The sequence below is a fragment of the Spea bombifrons genome, chromosome 1 (assembly GCF_027358695.1).
Source record: "Spea bombifrons isolate aSpeBom1 chromosome 1, aSpeBom1.2.pri, whole genome shotgun sequence".
NCBI classification, from domain to species: Eukaryota; Metazoa; Chordata; class Amphibia; order Anura; family Pelobatidae; genus Spea; species Spea bombifrons.
In genome coordinates, this window is record NC_071087.1 from 15,614,744 (window position 1) to 15,633,342 (window position 18,599).

The 18,599-nt window shown below is 40.6% G+C and overlaps 1 protein-coding gene across 1 annotated transcript; it reads right to left on the reverse strand.

Annotated features, from left to right (window-relative positions):
* Positions 1–6,086: 6,086 nt before the first annotated feature.
* Positions 6,087–16,846, reverse strand: FBXL5 (F-box and leucine rich repeat protein 5). Its single transcript, XM_053458299.1, has 11 exons — positions 16,629–16,846; positions 13,129–13,344; positions 12,393–12,488; positions 12,059–12,245; positions 10,771–10,953; positions 10,145–10,270; positions 9,658–9,806; positions 9,492–9,574; positions 8,393–9,076; positions 7,403–7,551; positions 6,087–6,361 (listed from the first exon to the last, which is right to left on the reverse strand). The coding sequence occupies exons 1-11, from the start codon at positions 16,710–16,712 to the stop codon at positions 6,285–6,287; spliced, it is 2,034 nt and encodes a 677-aa protein (XP_053314274.1). The 5' UTR covers positions 16,713–16,846; the 3' UTR covers positions 6,087–6,284.
* Between the last annotated feature and the right edge of the window lie 1,753 nt (positions 16,847–18,599).

The window sequence follows — 18,599 nt, forward strand, 5'->3', positions numbered from 1 at the left end:
TAAGTAACATTGTCTTGGATCGTTCAGCACTCGCAAACTGAATCTCTTCAAGGGTTGGAAGCCACAAGTTACTTCAACAAGTCTTTGTTGCAGGCAGTGATGTTCCTGGACTGGCGGTTTGAGTCTATGGAATTCCAACCCAATCATTGAGACCGTAAACCTGCCCTGGCTATCTCGGGGAATAAAAGATTAGAGCTATATAGTGCCTTCAAAACAAGACCTAAGCAAATTCTTCACCATTTGTATTTTCCATGGAAATATTTTGGTTAACTATACCGTAAAGAAGAACTTTGTAAATGACGACCATTTTCAGAAGCAGTCAAAAGGGGTGAAGATCAACAACAAAAGAACGGCATTTCTGTTCCTTGAGTCTCTTTTATATCGGATCCTGAAGACTACTTTCAGAGATTGTGTTTTACAAGTCTGATAATAAGTAAGCCAGTGACTATAATAAGGTTAAAAATACCATCTTAAATCTGCATATTTTAATCATAGTGGTAGCTGGACCTAGTCATTTGGTTTTATTATCCCTTTCACCATTTGTTTTGTCGAAACTACGCGTTTTCATCATAAAATATTCCTTAAGCCACACGGCCTCTCTAAGTGTCACCAGCAATGGCAACGCTTTCTACTAAATTACCAAGCTTTGTTTTTTTATCCCTTAATTATTTTAGACGCATATATTTTTTAATGTGTAGCATTACCTGTGCAATAATCAGTTAAAATAAAATACATGGATTTTTTTTTTTTGGAGACAAACCACAGTAGAAAAACTACCCCCAGCCTACATACAATGGGGCGTTAAAAAAAAAAATGTATGTTTGACCAATAAATATGACTTTACAATTAGCCTTTGTTATAACATAATAACCCCAATAAAACTTTCAGGGGCATCCTAATTATTATATGTAAGTAGTCAAAAAACACATGCAGGGAGATGTGCGGCTCCAACGAGAATATCTGCCTTTCTCTGCAAGCTTGCATGGCTTGGCTCCATTGCAGACTCCGATCTGTTTGGTGCTTGCAAACCCCGAAGGAGCCTATTCACTAAAGTTTGAATTGATTGTGAAATGTTTAGTGTCCCTGACTCATAACGCAGGGTTAGGTTGATGGGTGGAATGTATAAAGTCTCCATATTTTTCCGCTGACTTTCCTTACAGCAGGGCACCAAGAGCAGAGAGTAAGCCGGCTCCTCTTTTGTACGTCTTGGTCTTGGCCCACTGCAAATGTAAAATGTACAGGTGCAAATATGTAGGAAAAATGCTGATCCTTGCAGGAATATGTGTTCTTGGCAGCTGCTCCTATTTCTATCTCCTCCTACCTGTCATACTATGCCAGTCTCAGGTCACCATACTATTCCAGTCTCAGGTCATCATACTATTCCAGTCTCAGGTCATCATACTATTCCAGTCTCAGGTCAAAGCATGAATGGGGACGTGGACTCTGATACATGCCATCATTCCACTAATTGGTTATAAGGTTACGCTGCAGCAGATACATTTAATGCAGTTTATAATATATTTAAGTGGCGTATATGAGAATGCGGTATATATTTTTAACTGTACAGCCATAACTGTTTTCTGAATCAAACTGTAGATATTGGTGTATTTATTTTCATTCTATTTCTTATTTTTATACAGAACAATTAAATAAAATGCTTTACATTCACAGATTTGGCTGTGTTGTGTGTTTGCGCCTTTCCTTTTTATTCCGGATACTCTGCGATGTACCATATCTGAGAGGGTTCTGTGGCAATATAGTAAATTGTATTGTTTCAGCAAAAACTTTGGGGCATCTGTTCTCTAAAAGTAAAATTTGCAGGAGAGTTGAACATTTCAGCTCCCTGATATCATAATGCATTATAAAGGATAACCCCCAGTGCAAGAAGGGCTGGGATGGACCTACATAATGCATACATAGTGTAGATGTCTCAAAACCCTCCTCATTGATCTAGCTATGATTACACATGGCCAGCTCGGCTATATATATATATATATATATATATATATATATATATATATATATATATATATTAACTTTCTGATTAAAGCACTCTTTCCCCAAGCCCCCTTTATCTTTCTCCATGCCCATTTCCCCTACTCCTGCCAGCCATTTAAGAAGCAGGAGAACTCTGCGTAGCCGGCCGCAGGAAATGAGAAATCTTTGAAACAAAATGTGAAATACACAAACTTTCATTGAAATGTAATGTCTTCCATCTCAATCGTCCATATATCGGCATGAGTAGTTCTACCAACCTTTTGCGATGGATCGGTGACTTTTTTTTTTTCTTCTACACAGACGCCAATAGAACTACTCAAAGAATACTGTGCTGATAAGATACTACATTTCAATAAAAATATGTGTATATACCAAGAACTGGGGTCATTCTTTTACATGGTGTTAATTATCGCCTGTAAAGAGGAATATTGGAACAATTGGAAAATCAGATCATTATCAGTTTTCATACTAAGTGCACTAAGACTTTTTTTTTGGGCGATATATGTGTAATAATATGTGTATACCTTCATGTTTATGACCTCTACCCTATTAAGTTGCTGACTGCTGTTGATCTGTTCAGGCTTGATCTGTTCAGGTGGGAAGAAGAGCTGGTCTGGACAGAAAATTCTTTACTAAATGCTCTTCTGGTCGTTCAGAGCCAGATTTGTTTCAATGAGGAAACGAAAGATTTCCAGAACAATTACACGGACTGCTAAACACAAGCATAAACTTTTTAAATAACCAATTAAGGTAAAAGCTGCGGAGGCGACCGTTGCCCCCTAATCCTGCGAATGCCGCACGTCTGAGCAATGAACGGCTTTGAGAAATGACACCCCATCCTAAAAGGGAGCAGTAGTTTTTGTTTGTATTACGAAATCGTTTGTTGGCTTAATTCGGTATTAGCATTTACCGCCCTGTCAAGCCAAGATTAACCTACTTTCAGAAGATTGTAATCACATTTAAGCAAGATTCTTGACAGCGAGCCCCCTAGGCCGGCAGCGCGTTGGTCCTGCTGCAGCATTGTGTGGTTGCCTTACAAATCCCATTACTAGACACATTGGCTTTAGCTGACCTATACGTCTCATTTTATTAACGTATGGAAGATTGAGACCGCGTTATACGGTTATGTCTCTTGCGCTGTAACTATGTCGTCACTTGCTACTGTCCTTGTAGCGGGGCTCGTCTGCATAATGTATATCAGGCCGACACAAAGCCAGATCTCCACTCTCTCCATAAACCACTTTAGATGTGTTGTTCAGCGGTATTTTAGGTTAACATAAACATCCATATTGTGAAATAAAGGCATTTTCCCTTTGTTTTAAAATAGCAAAACACTACTTGTACTTATTGCCCAATAACTTGCTGAAAAAGGCAAAAAAAAAAAACATAAAAACATTGGGTATTTATAAACTCAGGACAAATAGTATAATCTATTTAGCAGGTTTTTTTCATTAGCTCTTTTGGATGAGTAAAATATTTTTCGGGTAAAAGTCAGAAAATTTTCAATTTTTCATATTTTTTTTTTTATGGGAAATTTTTATATGATCAAAAAATGGTATCTGAAGAAAGCTCTTCTTCTCTTGAAAAACACATATAACTTGTGTGGGTTCCCTAAGTGAGTGAGGAGAAAATGACATCTAAACACAAGCACCACAAAAGTGTTAAAACAGCCTCAGTCCCAAAGGGTACAAAAGGTAAAACACAGCCTGGTCCTTAAGGGGTTAAAGAGGTCATTTGGTGAATGAATAATTTAGCCGGCGCGTTCTATTTTGGTCATCTCATTTACGGCTTCGGCAGGGAATTGCAATGTCTGGCTGTGGAGACCGTGGTATAAACCGTGCAGATTCAAAACAAAGTAACGCCCGTCATCGTCATTCGTAAATCCAATCTATCCTGAGACACAGAGGCCAGAAAGAGAAAGCAAGAGAGGTAATGAGAGTTACACGGACAGACATACACACGATTGCACGCACCATAGCCAACACACATTTCATTTGTTTGAGCCGGTACCCAACACGTATTCCTTTTATTTTGTCGTAGCTTTTAGATGAATGACAAGTGCATTTTAATTGGAATTGCAAGGGTTTCAGCACCAGAAGAGCATTTAGTAAAGAATTTTCTGTCCAGACCAGCTCTTCTTCCCTGACCTCTTTAACCCCTTAAGGACCAGGCTGTGTTTTACCTTTTGTACCCTTTGGGACTGAGACTTCTGTGGTGCTTGTGTTTAGATGTCATTTTCTCCTCACTCATTTAGGGAACCCACACAAGTTATATGAGTTTTTCAAGTGTTAAATTACACGTGTTGCCATTTGTGTAGTGTTGCAGCACATGTGTGAGTGATTTTAATGGATTTTTAAGGATTGCGTGTTGCATGAATCTAGACTTTGCTTTGAGTCGGTCCTAAACTACCAGGAACGTATGAATTTATCCTGCGTGAGCTTTACGGTATTGAAACCGGTCATATCGGACGTGTTAATATTGGGTCCACGGATGAATAACTACCGGGGGAAGTGCTTAACTATTGTCGACAGGTTTTACCGAGACTTCTTAGGAGTCCTCGCTGTGGGTTGGTGGTATTGGAAGGTTCTGGAAGTCAGCACAGATAAAACGTGAAATCCTGTGTGAAGCGGTTCCCTGTCACTCAACAGACGGACCTCTTTACCTCAAACGCGTAGGGGTTGCCACGACTGCAAATCCAATGCAGATGAAACGTGAACTTTACCTGTACTTTGTACTTCTGCCGCATGTAAAGTACATCATAAAAGCCTGCGCTGCGTCCTGCACGCATCACACGAAGATGAGCAAAATACCCCTGAAATACATTTTTGTTTTATGGTCCACGTTCTCACACCGGTAAGGAGCTGCACCGTCAGCAGAGTATGTTTCATAGGCAGTAAATACACTGGATGTGCTGGAAAGTTCTAGTTAAAATGATCACATCAAGCTTTCAGATTAACCCCTTAAGGACCAAGGCTGTTTTAACATTTTTGCACTGCTCGCATTTAGTGAACCCACACAAGCTTTATATTGTTTTTTTCAGGACAAGAAGGGCTTTCTTCATATACTATTTTTTTGATCATATTGTCTAATTTCCTATAAAAAAAATGAAAATGAAAAATAGAACAAAACACGTTCATTTGAAAATGCTTTACTCATGTAAAAAAGCTAATAAAAAAACCCTGCTAAATAGATTTTCTACTATTTGTCCTGAGTTTAGAAATACCCCAATGCTTTATTCTCTCTTATTTTGGGCATCTTTGAAGCCGGCCAATGCAATTTACCCCATCAAAACAATATATTTTTGAAAGCCAGGCACCCCAAAATATTTAAATTAAAATGTACCCTTTCCATGCACAAGATTCTACCACCAGCCTTTGACAAAGTTTGTGGTAGTAATTTTTTTCTTCACACAAATTGTAATTCAGGCATGAAGTTATAGCTCCTGGTATACATCACTATCAAGCAAGACCCCAATGTGTTCATCAACATCTCCCAAGTACAGCGATACCAACCATGCATGGGTCGGTCAGGTTATTTGGGAGGTAAAAGGCCACATTTGGGAAGTGCGCATTTTTTTCATCTTGGAGGTTTGGCATATGGTCCTTCTGCCACCATGTCCTATTTGGGACATCTTTGAAGCCGGTCAGCTCAATTTACCCCATCAAATTATATATATTTTTTTTTAAAACTAGACACGCCAGGATATTTCAAATGGCACTTATTTTACCACCAGCCTGTGTCAAAATTTGTTGTGGTACTTTTTCCCCCCCATCACATTGCAGTTCAGGTATGAATTTACCACACAACACCCCAATATGTGTTCAGCAACATCTCGAGTACAGTGATACTACCCATGCATGGGGTTGTCTGGGGGCCCAAAACTACACATTTGGGAAGTGCCCATAGAATTCTGCATTGTTCAGGGCCAGTACAGATACTTTTACACAAATATTAAATTTAATGCTGCAGATAGGCAAATCCATGTTTCAATACCAAATTGGTGTCAATTGTGTCATCCATTTTGAAATTAAGCCTCATAAATGACTAGACCAAATAACATCAATGAAACAGTAATTCGACAACATGAGTTCAGTCAATGAAGTTTTATTAAGCAAAAACTGTTACTACACTTGACAGTTTGCCATAGAATTACAATGTATGCTGCTCATTAGGAAATACTCCACAGGGGCTCCAAAACAGACTTAACACAACATGAGTGAGTAAAAGGTAAAGTGCATGAGAGAATGGCTGCTCAGATGGGTGAAGGAAGCTGGAGAGTAACAGGATCATTCACCAGATCGGCAGCAGGCCCGAAAACCGCACTGCAGGTTCTGGCATCCGCTGGCGGTATCAGCATGGGGACCTACACAAGAATAGAACGCAGGTGAAAAGGCAAAATAAATACATCTCCCGAGTAATTCTTTAATATCCAAGCTCGTGGGGCATACACCAGCCATCTTCCACACACCTTTTCCCATCCCCATCTGCTTTGTCACAAGCTAGAAAAAGTTGCTTCATTATGGAAATGCATATCACATGTCATATTGCCCAACTTAATTAATGAGACAAGTCATGAGAACGTAGGGAATTTTCAGCGGGCTATGCTTCAGACAAAACATCTGAGGAGCTGGGAAATGTCGTTTAGAGGGTAGATCGGCATATTATACAGTATGGGTCCAAATTAAAACGTTAAAGTCTATTTGGATATTGAAGGCCTGAAACCGGTGTCACTTGAACCACTTCCTCCAACACGGCTTCTGTTACTTTCAGTTCCTCTTTTTTTGCAGAGTCACGGTGACCGCCCCGGTTCATTAAAGGTTGCGTACTAATGCAATAAGACAAAACACTGAGGAAACCTGATGGTGCGTAACAGCCGTAGTGTTTCTATGTTGCTTAATACTATGGCATTCCACAAAGTGCTGGCCGGCCCAACCATAACCGCACAATCATCCACGCTGCACCCCTCAAACCACTAGCAGTCGAAGTGGAAACTTTGGCGGCACTGATCTACTTATTCAGCGTTCAGTAAATTATGCTGGGTGGAAAAATGCTAATTAATTGTAAATAATAAAAATACAATAACTTTTAGACATATGTAAAGATATATGGAGCAATGTGGCGCGGACGTGAACTCCACAAAGTATGAAGAGCAATAGGCTTTTCGAAGGTCTCTCTCTCATATTATATATATATATATATATATATATATATATATATATATATATATATATATAATAATACACACATATATATATTGTGGTGTTTACAAGACCCAACAGACCGATTCCTTTTAATGGAGCAGATCCTGTAAGCAGGCTTTCACTCACGGGCTTATAGCATCTGCTGACCGTCATTACAATGAACACAGGATGCAGAACATATCAAGTAACCAAACACACATTACCATTAATGTTGTCACAGTAATAGAAATGCTCATCATTAAGAGATGGACATGCTGAAACCAAATCCTGCAAGCCGGGTCCGGTCACAATTAGACATCCAGAGAGATTTAGGTGCTCCAGGTAAGGTAATCCTCCCCACAATGTCAACATCCTTTAATCAAAGAGAAGCAAAACAGTTTGTTAAGGACAGCAGATAATCCTTGGAACAAGCAATACAGTTCGTTAACTGGAGACGTTTCCATATAGCATCTAAAGTGGCCCCACAAGATTTCCCACTAAAGCCAGTATTCATTTAGTACACTACATTATAATGGATGATTTAAACTACTGGACAATTCAATATCGGATTTAAACAGAATGTCAGGAAATTAATACAATGTTTTCCAGGTCAATACAATAACGTCAGTAATTATGCTTACTACAATTACATTAACTAAAAATATATATATATAAAATAATCCATGTGAGATTCCAACGTCAGCATCCTCTTCATAGAATTTGATGATCATTTTCTCCATTAATTTACTCATTTTGGTATTTTTTTTTTTTTCTTTTTATGTTCCATTTTTGTGGAAGCGGATGCCTTTTACAAAGGTTGGATGATGAGATAACATCTGGGGCCGGAAATCAGTTGTTATGCGGCTCTGTCATCCTCAGATCCTAGATCCCTACCGTTCAACCAAGTTTTTACAAAACCATAACACTGAAAACCATTAGGCGTCTCCTTTAAAAGGTTATGCCAGCAATGACTACAAAGCTGAAATTGCCCTCAGCCTAGAGTGCCAATGACAGGTAGCTGCTGGGTTCAATCCCATTCACTGGGTGCAGACAAGTGAACTTCAAATGCTTGTGCAAAGAAGACAGACCAGATTATCTCAATGAAGCCTCTTAATCAAAGGGCATTACAAACAATTGCTTGATGAATCGTGTATATCCAGGTTACAGGATACTTCAAGCACCAGGTTTATTTTCTCATTTAAAAGGTTACCTACCTTAGACCGTTATCAGTTATCTGACGACAACCCGAAAGACTGAGGAACCGTACACCCCGTGTGACTAGATCAGAATTTGCACTCCCAGGGCAAAAGTCTGTAATCTCTGAGCGTGTAGTCCTTTTTCCGATTTTGCACAGAGCAGAGGACCCTGGGAGTGCTTGTATAGTCCTTAGTTTTCCGCTACCGGAACAGAAAGAATGGCCACAGTAGGTGAACCCAGCAGATCTGCAACGTTGCTGCCAGCTGACATTAGTCCTCACTCCGAGCATCGGTCTGCTGCTGCAGCAACCAGCGCTAAAGCAATTCAGATCCAAAACACACAGTCCCCCTGTATTTCTGTACTTCCAATCAGCTGCATCTTCAATGTCGGCCAATTTGTCTGAATCTAGAATCCAAATTTGCGAAGATGCATAAGACTCAGACTTGTTGGGCTCTGGCCAGAGCGCTACAGAAAATAATCCGCTTTCACCGGCCATGCTGCACCGAATGCTATTTGCGATCTCCTTTCCTCCCCATGAGCTTTTCATGTTTTTGAGATTCTGGCAACACTTCTGCAGCTTCTTCCTATAAGACGGCAGCATACCAAGCGCATGAGATATCCTTTCTAAAGTCAGATCCGTGATCTTTTCACAACCAGACAAGTCAACATGCTGGAGATTCTGGCAACTACCGAATGACCATCTGAGGGGGGAAGAAAAAAAAAAAATTAGATAGAATTATGTAGCATAAGGACACAGAACGCCACATGCGTGACAAATTATATTCTCCTTTTAAACTGAGAGCATACTCGCACTGAGACATGCAGACAGACTATGTCATCGGCAAAAGCAACTACACATCTGTAAGCTGTGTAAACGGCAACATTTCCACAGCAGAGGCAATGTCTACTGAACAGCCTGGGCTGGACAAATTACTGCAGCAAGTGGGCCAAACGGCTAGTGTTTAATACAATTTGTATGGGAGTACACATCAGCGTTCTACTAAAAGGCTCAGCTTAGCTTGTGCATGTTGCATGATTTCGACTAGAACCGCCTCGGATTCTTCTTGCATACAGCCTCGACTAGGTATTGCCAAAAGACTGCCCGTTTAAACTAACCCATCAAATGCAGAATCAGATATATCAGTCTGGGTAAGATCAAGGTGTTCCAAGTTAGGACAAAATTCCAGCATCTTACGCACCTAAAGAAAAAATAAAGCAATCAAATAAGTTAAATAATCATAGTGTTTGCACATGCCATTCATCATACAAAGAATATACTTACCATTTTGCTACTTGTAGCAGAGCTGTATGCAAGGACCAGAGTTTTCACCGAATGTCCTGCATTTGGTAAAATGCTGTGCATCAAACCTTGTAGTAATTCTTTTTCCCGCTGTGCCATATTGATATGAGATTTATCCTGCTCAGCCTCCTCTGTTAACAAAAAACATTTATATGTGTGCATTGGCATATTATATCTATATACACATGTGTATAATATATACACACATACACACACACACAAACACCTGCTGATACTAAGCAGGGAGCCAATTTCTCCCCATACAGTTTAGAGCTATGTGCAGATCAGATCCCCTTGGAAGCCAGTCTTCTATGACATTGCCAGAGATCAGATCTGAGTTTGTAAAGCTTCTCGTATGCCAAAATTTGCTAGCCGTGGCAAGCTGCAGAGATGATATGAAGTACAGTCTAGACAAAGCACATTGTAATATTTTAATATCTTAAACTGCTGCAAATTAATAATTCTTAACCTGATTCATCTATATCGGCATCTTCATCCCACTCTTGGTAGGCTTGACTTTCAACATGTCTTCTCGAAACCCATTCTTCATCTGGTTCAGTGTCAAGCTGTGTGGGGGGGCCGTTGTACCAATCTCCTATTAAATACATAATGGTTATATGAACAGGTAACAGTTTTACATATATAAACAGATTAACACCTATACAGCATAGTGCGTACTGCCCTTTTCCTTAATCAGATACTGACTTTGCTAAATGGAAGGAAACACACAGCACAGGGTCAAAATATTTTAAGTCCAGTTCAGTATCTTCCTAACCCTAAAACTAAGTCGCCAACAAAGAAGCAGCATGATGCAGTTCATGGAAATAGCAAATAGTGTATGTTTGCTATTGCTGGTGTTCGTTCGTACGTACCTGAACTGCAGAAGAAAGGAACAAACATTCTTATCCAATCTTGAACAACATAATACAAAGGCATTACACAATGTATTTATTGCCAAGACAAAAGCAGCATGCTTTAAAATGCTACGTTAGATGGAATAAGGACAGAAAAGCAAAGGTCACAGGAATAAGACGTATTGTAGTATTGCATTGTCCTACATATAGTAGCTTCAGCGGACCACAGTTGGTGCCTCACCTCGAGCCCACAGAACCGGATAAAGATGCTTCCAGAGAGATCCCGTTTTTGCCAGCTGTGCCCATTTAGTGTTTACTTGAATGCAGCGACACAGCTCCTGCGGATTAAGGTAACTAAAAACGTTCAGCATTACCTCCGGGGGAAGATGGGAAATGGACGTAGTGCTCTGCTGAACCTTTGTTTCTAGAGGGGAGGGGGAAAAAAAAAAAAAAAAAAAAAAAGACATTACAAATGTTACTTTTCATTATCAAGCTCTTGGTTAGCAAAACAAATAGACACCGGAATTGCCAGAGCACTTAGAGAACGGATGACAGCACCTGGAATTAGTAGTGTAGATATGACCTCACTTAGCATACATACGATAACGCTCACGATTCAGCAAAACTCTTGCTGCTTTGAAGTATTTGCATTTAAGTCATCCAAAGTAACAAATTAAATGAACATGCCATTGCAGTCTTTTTCGGTCAGGGAAGTATATTTAAGGATGTACTATATTAAAATAAGCCAAGTCGGGGGGCTATCATGTTATGCCCTAGCCCTTCCCAACCCCTAGGCATCTTACCACTTTCTTGCTCCTGTGAAATAGCCATGTGGCAGAGGCTGGGGCTCCGCGTGTATCCAAGATTGCCTCGTTGCGAGAAATTAATACAGCTTCATTTAAAGCCGTCTCTCGTAGAGGTCTAATCTCTACTGGCAACTCCGACTGCAGAGGTTTCTCTACATTTAATAAAACTACAAGGTGACATCGCAAAGGGGAGGCGAAAACACCCCTACCTTTTTATTACAAGGTCGGGTGCAGCCCTCGGCTTCCCTTATCTGCTAAAACTGCTTACGGTTGCACATCAGATCATTTCTTTAGCATTAATCTGACTTGGTTGTTCACAATGATTCTTGTGTATGAGCTGAACGTGCTGAGATTGCAACAGATCGTTAACACTTTACTATTCCAGGTCATGGGGTTTCTAGAATGTAGCGAAAATGTGTTTCTAGGAGAGTAAGATGTCTTTCAGAGTAAGCCACGTACGTGATACACCTATTAGAAGTGCTCTATATGCTTTCCACATATCCTTCACTTTAAATGTAAAGTGTTTCACGTTACTAATAAAGAACCATTTAAATTGGTGTTCATGTGAGTGGGGGTTTCATATGTTTTAGGACAGAATCTTTCACCCAGCACAAGACGTGAATAGCCCACACGGAGACGTACATACGGCATTCTCAGAAATGCCACTTTCATGGCATACTTCAGGGTTAAAACAAGACTGTGATCCTTCGCAGAACATCTCACCTTGCTCTACCTTTTCATCTACTGAATATTTAAGCACTTTCTGAAGCTCTTCCGCCTGGTTCCAGAGGCTCAGGCCTCTCAGGAGCTCCGCGGTGTCGTTTTGGGAGCAGTGCTGGGCGATCACCTTCTTTTTGATATCCTTGAGCTCATCGTAAGTGAAATATTCCATCAGCATGGGCTGAAATACCTGCAAGGGTACAGACAATTTCCAAAGATTATATAAAGTGATTTCAGGCCCATAAGAATAGCACCAAATTCAAAGAAAACCTATTTATGACACCATGATGTCTGTAAAAACCCATTTAATTTCAGATTTGAAATCCATTTTACTCACCTCCTCCTCTTCCTTCATGTGCGGAAGGAAATCGCTTGTAAAAGCCTCCAGCCGCTCCTTCAGCTGCTGAGCATAGTTCAGCTGCTCGTACTCATTCTAAAGAAATCATAGAAAAAGAATGGCTTTCTATGGAATATACTTTATATAAAACGTATACGTGTTTCTAAAAAAAAAAAATCAGATAACCGCAGAGTGTTCTAATCGAGTGCCGGCATCTCCAATGAGCAGAACAATAGTCTGAGTTACATACATTAGGAAATAGTTTTTTTAGGGGGTGGAAACTGCGACACCAGGAAGGCGATCACAATGCCAGTAAAACGAATCAAGTTCCTTAAAAGGCTTCAGTAATGAATGAGACGGGCCAACCCAGCTGGCAAATAAAACAGATTGCAGTGGGTAATGGACCCTATTTTGGCATGCAACCAACACCAAACCCGATGAACAGATCAAACGTAAAATAAGAAATAAGTAACAGGTAAATCATCAAAACTAACATAAAGAAACTAACCCTGTGAGTTAAAAGGCTATGCTCCAAAAACTTTACAGCTTTCATGTAAAGTTCATAGGAGCAAATAATACATTGCAGGGTGGGCTGCACCAGATCCATACAATGTAGAAAGCTAATCTAAAACACACAATATTCTCCAACTGAACACCTGTGACATTTCTTGACCTACGCTGCCCCTACAAGCTCGCTCTTTGTCCGGTGACATTCTTTGCGGTTGACACAATTTACCTTGACATTCTTCAAGCCTTTCTCGAAGAGCATGAGCATTTCGGACAGCTTGTTGTCCGAGTGCACGTTGTACACGGTCTGGCTGCGTTGCTGAAGCAAGCCGATGATGTATTCGTTCTCAATCTGCTCGTGCATTTTGAATTCTTCAAAGGTTTCATACAGCGACTGCAGCAAAGCCCGGAAATCATTGTTGTTGGAAAAGTTGGTCTTGGAAAGCTGAACGAGAGAAAAATCAGACCGTAAATCATTAAGACTACAAAAGGAAGATTGTATACGTGCTTCTACAGGTCGTGTTCATGTCTCTGTTAATCCCTAATAACGCGCGATGACCGACACACCCCGTTACATATTTTTCCGGCAGCTGAGCTAATGTGCATGTTGTGTAACATTGGGTTATGTGAACACCAGAAAGCAACTTGTTTACAACTACATTATCAAACCAATATATAAACATTGTACGACTCGCCGACCTCCCGGAGACGGGGAGATACGGCTGCTACTTTATTTCACCGATCTACTTCACTACACAAATTGCAGCCTACGGCTTCTGCTGCACAACGGGGAATTAATACCACTTTTACTCCGTACATTTCCATACATCCAACAAGTATAACAAAGTCATCTGATCCCCGAATAGATAATACATATATAATATATATACACACACACTAAACACGATCCTTTCTCCTACAAAACCATTTACAGAAAGAGAGATGAAGACCAGTTAATTAAAATCTGCGTCCACATCCCGCCAGAGAACGCGGCGCCTCAATAACACCAGCAAAAAAGTACCAAACAACCCGCACGCTCATTAAACTTATATAAAGATGTGTACATGTGTCACACGAATAAGGACACAATTTCTTCACACCTTTGATAGATTGTATACACACACATACATATATGTTATTTATTTATTTTTTAAACGATGGGAGTTGACAATTTTCCTGCTCTGAGGTGGCATCCCTTCTCCTCCAACCTTACAAAACCCAACCGACATCTCTGCCTCAACCAATCAACATCTATAGACAGACATAAGATAATGGTAGGGAGGGAATAATTATATCAAGTGAAAGCAGTAAAGATACACGACCGTAACGCACTCACAGGCTGGGTATTTAATACTTTAAACTCACTTTAAGTTTATAAACATCACTATGCGGGGTTATTTCGTGTAAAATATGGGATTTCACTTTAAAGGTATCAGTGCTGAGATAATACAGTGTTATTGAAAATGATTTCGTAGCCGTGCATGCCAACATACTCTGCTTCCTGGCCCGGCACCTGGGTGCGGCATTAAACTCCCTGCCAATCTTGGTAATGGTTCCGGACTCTTCTATGATAGATCATCGGGGAATGAACACTTTGTTTAATGCCCAGACACAAACTGCGACATCACCTTGCAGCATTTTTCTCTTAACCGCAAAAGCAAACTTTCCACTCATAAACCCGTCACTCAATTAACGTCTGATGCAACTTTTACTGGGTTCTTAGTCACATCTCGCATTGCCGGCCAATCCGCATATAGAATTACTGATCGGCAAAACCCAAGCCCAAAACGGCTTTTTAAGCAGAAAAAAAAGTGTCAAAACAGGGCCAAAGTTGGCCACCCATTACTTCTTTGCACATGTTTGTTTATCTGGAGAAAGAGCTGAGTAATGATGACAGCAAGAGTAACGTTGAAGGGGGGTAGTTGTGCAAAGATTTGGAGGAATCAGTTTCCCCAGCTTTGGTGTTCAGGATCGCCACGCTAGGCTGCTAGACAGTAGCCATGCCAAAGTACGACATCCGTAAAAGCAGTAGCCATAATCAGCTAAGACAATAAACTTTCATTCCCTAAATGAAAAGAATGCTAATTCCTACACACTGCAGGGCACAATAAGGTCTGATCCATGTAAATAAAAGCCCCAAAGAAGTATTAAGAAGGTCTATCAGGATACACGGCGTGGAATCACACACAATTATTAATCACTACGGCACACGCCAGCTACTGGCCACGGCTACTGCATGTATTCCTGTCAGAACTAAGCATACGGCATGCGTACTCGATGTTACAGCCGTGTACATTTTCGGCTTTGATCACCGTGGCCAGTCACAGGTAACTCAACCGATTCCAAATAAAAGGAAACGAGACACAACTCATTCATACATACATAAGAACACGTCACATAGTATTATTATTATTATTATCCTTTATTTATATTGCGCCAACAATCTACGCAGAGTTTAATAAAATACATATATTCAAGGGGTATGGCAAGACGAGAATTGACAGACTAAGACAAACCGCTACATTAGGTGAAGAGAGCCCGGCTCGCAAGCTTACAATCTAGAGGGAAATGGGGTGACAAACATAAGGCATAGAGAAAGGGTGAGAGGTAGTGTGGTGTTTGTATCGATGACAAGGAAGCTCTAGCAGCTAAGATAACAAATTGACTTACAGAGACAACAGGAGAGGAGAGTTTACAATTGATAGGATTATAGGATGATAATACAGACAGTACAAAACTATTGTGTAACCGTAAACAGTTGATTCATTTTTAACTTGCGTTGTACGTGACATAACATACGCCTTATCGGTTCCGTGTGCTACAGAAACATGTCGTTTTATTGTTTGACTGACAACAGAAAAACACGTAAAGCTATCATTTATAATGAATGCAGGTACTGGGGTTATCAGCAAATAGACCCACGACATATACCTTCTCCATTATCTTCCTGTTATCTTGTATTACGCCATTATATATCATAACATATTACTTTATTAGAATGTATTGCGATAGAGAATGTAACATATATCACACTTGAAACATAAGGTCTATTCTAAAGGTTGCGCTGTTTAAATAAAATGTTATATTATGCATATATAATGTAACGGAAGGAAAGGGGTTAATCAAGGGGTTTAATACATTAAAACACGAACGTCCAAACCTATATGAACGGGCATTCCTTGGAGGAATGTGACAGAAATAACATGCAGACTCCTAGGGCTACGGGTGGGAGAAATTTACATGAATGGTATACATCTAAAATTGGATCTACCTATATACTTAACAGTAATTGTAGAGGTGTTGGTATATATGTCTGATTAATGGACATATATAAATATATTACATTATATGTGTAAAAGCAACGGGGTAGTGTTAAGTGTGTAAGAGTTACCATGGAAACCAAGCCTAATTCTCAAAAGAATAATCTATTCCTGATTTGCAGCTTTGAAAACATGGTCCCGTTTAGTGGCGTTTTGCTGATTCGTGCGACACACTGTAATCTTGCGCCACCATGACAGCAGATTCTACCCCATACTGCCCCGTGTCACGACATGTCACATACATGCATTCTCCAGCATTACTTGGGTAACCCCTGACCCCCCCCCCAGCATTTCCCATTCAGGATGCTTTTGACCCCTGCACTTCCGCATACAGCAGACGGGGGGGGAGGGTTGGCCTGGCAGACCGTGTCACTCAGCTGTGCAAAGGCGCTTTATTTACGTGATGTACCTTCTCGCAGTAGCCTCCGACCAGCTGTTTCATCCGCCAGTGCGGGGCGGTGAACACATCCACCTCGTCCGGGAATGGAGCCATCCTCGGCTCTCCATAAAGCGGTCGGTAGCGTAGAATTAAGAACAGCCAGCGGACTCCCGCGATATTCACTCCTTGTACCTTGACGACAACTGCCCACCTCCCAGATACAAGTGCGCAACTACGGCCTACTGGCAGCGCGCATGCGCGCAGACAGCCACTAGGCGCGAAGATACCTTCTGCGTATGCGCGCAGACAGCGGCGAGCAAAGCGAGTCTCCTTATTGCGCATGCGGTTTTCACGAACAAGATCGCTTATGAAGCGAAAATTTTGTGTCACGATGTGCTTTACTGCGCACGCTCCAGTGGTCATGTTTCTTTATCTCCCAGGCTGCAAGTAATATGTTTATTCAGCAGTATATCTGCTTTCCTAATCACCACATATGCGTTTCTATATAGTGGGGGTAGAACATAAACAAGGGGCGGGGTAACGTTTACATACATTTCTCAAAATATACTTCCTGCTGTCAGGACTGTATTGACAGGAGCTACGCAGGTGGCCGCAATGCTGAGTATCTGTGGTGCTGCAGCTCGCCTGTTTCCGTGGTGCCTGGCGTAGCGGAGCAACGGTTCCTTTTTTGTAGTAATATGTGTTGAACAGCGTTGCGGAATATTTTAACATTTAAAGAAAAGTGAATAGTGAAAGAATAGGGCCCTCTCCTCTGCATATACAAGTATTTGTCAGCCTTAATGTTACTGTTAATCTTCACCCCAACGCTAATTGTGCTGGGGCATGCTTTGGCCCCTCTATAAGTAAACGCTAACGGGTTATATCATGTCATAACTATACCAAAGAAACACAATCTCGGCATAACACTCGTAGTTCTAGAAAAGCAACAACCTTTCTGGACCTATTTAGGGTAGGGGGTCTTTGACAGGTCAGGGGACCCTGTGGTGTCACAATGTAAAGATTTTTCTAGATGTAGATCACCTGCCAGCGTGTAGGAACTTTTTTAAAGCTATGTTACCATAGAAACCACCAGTTATACTAAGCTGGCACTGATTACAGTCACAGATGAGACCTATTGTTTAAGCTGTAGCCATTGACAGCATTCTCTTGTTTTAATGGCAAGGAGACAAGTGATGTAGCAAGGAAGAGTTAGGCATCCATACTACTCCGAAATGGCTGGCCCCTCAGGATACTGCAAAATCCTAATATATGGTTGTCACTGACTTCAGAGATAGCACGTTGGATTCAAAACACGATGTGTGCACAGAGGTTGGTGTGAGCAAGCTGCGTTACACCACTGCTTGAAACTTAAAAGGGCCATGTAGACATTTGGGATTTACATGATGCCAGGATAAATTTGAGTTGTTTTCTATAACGTACAATTATACATGCGCTAATGTGGACAGCTGAGTTTTGCGTTGCCTCTATCGCAGTTTGGTTCTCTCTCTCTATATATATATATATATATATATATATATATATCTACCTGTTCTAAAAGGCCCCAGAGTCTGTAACACCACTGAGCAACGGGCAAAACCAAGCAAGTGGTTGTCGAGAAGTACAGATCAGGTTTATAAAAAAAATATCCGAAACTTTGAACATCCCACGGACCACCATTAAATCCGTTGTTAACCATGCCTGAATTGTGCATTGAACATGAGTATAATGGGGCATTGTGTGGTTGGTCACACCTCCTCCTGGGAAAAGAAAACTTAATTGTTAACTGTGGGAGAAAATATGCCTATTACACTCCTGAAACTCGCTATATTTGTATAATATAGAAACACAGAATATGTCAGCAAATAAAAACCATTTGGCCCATCCAGTCTGGACAATTTCTGAATATTTTCCTTAGTCCCTGGCTTTATCTTATATCTAGGATAGCCTTATGCCTATCCCATACATGGTATCTATTTGATGCATCCACTAATCAGAAAAGTA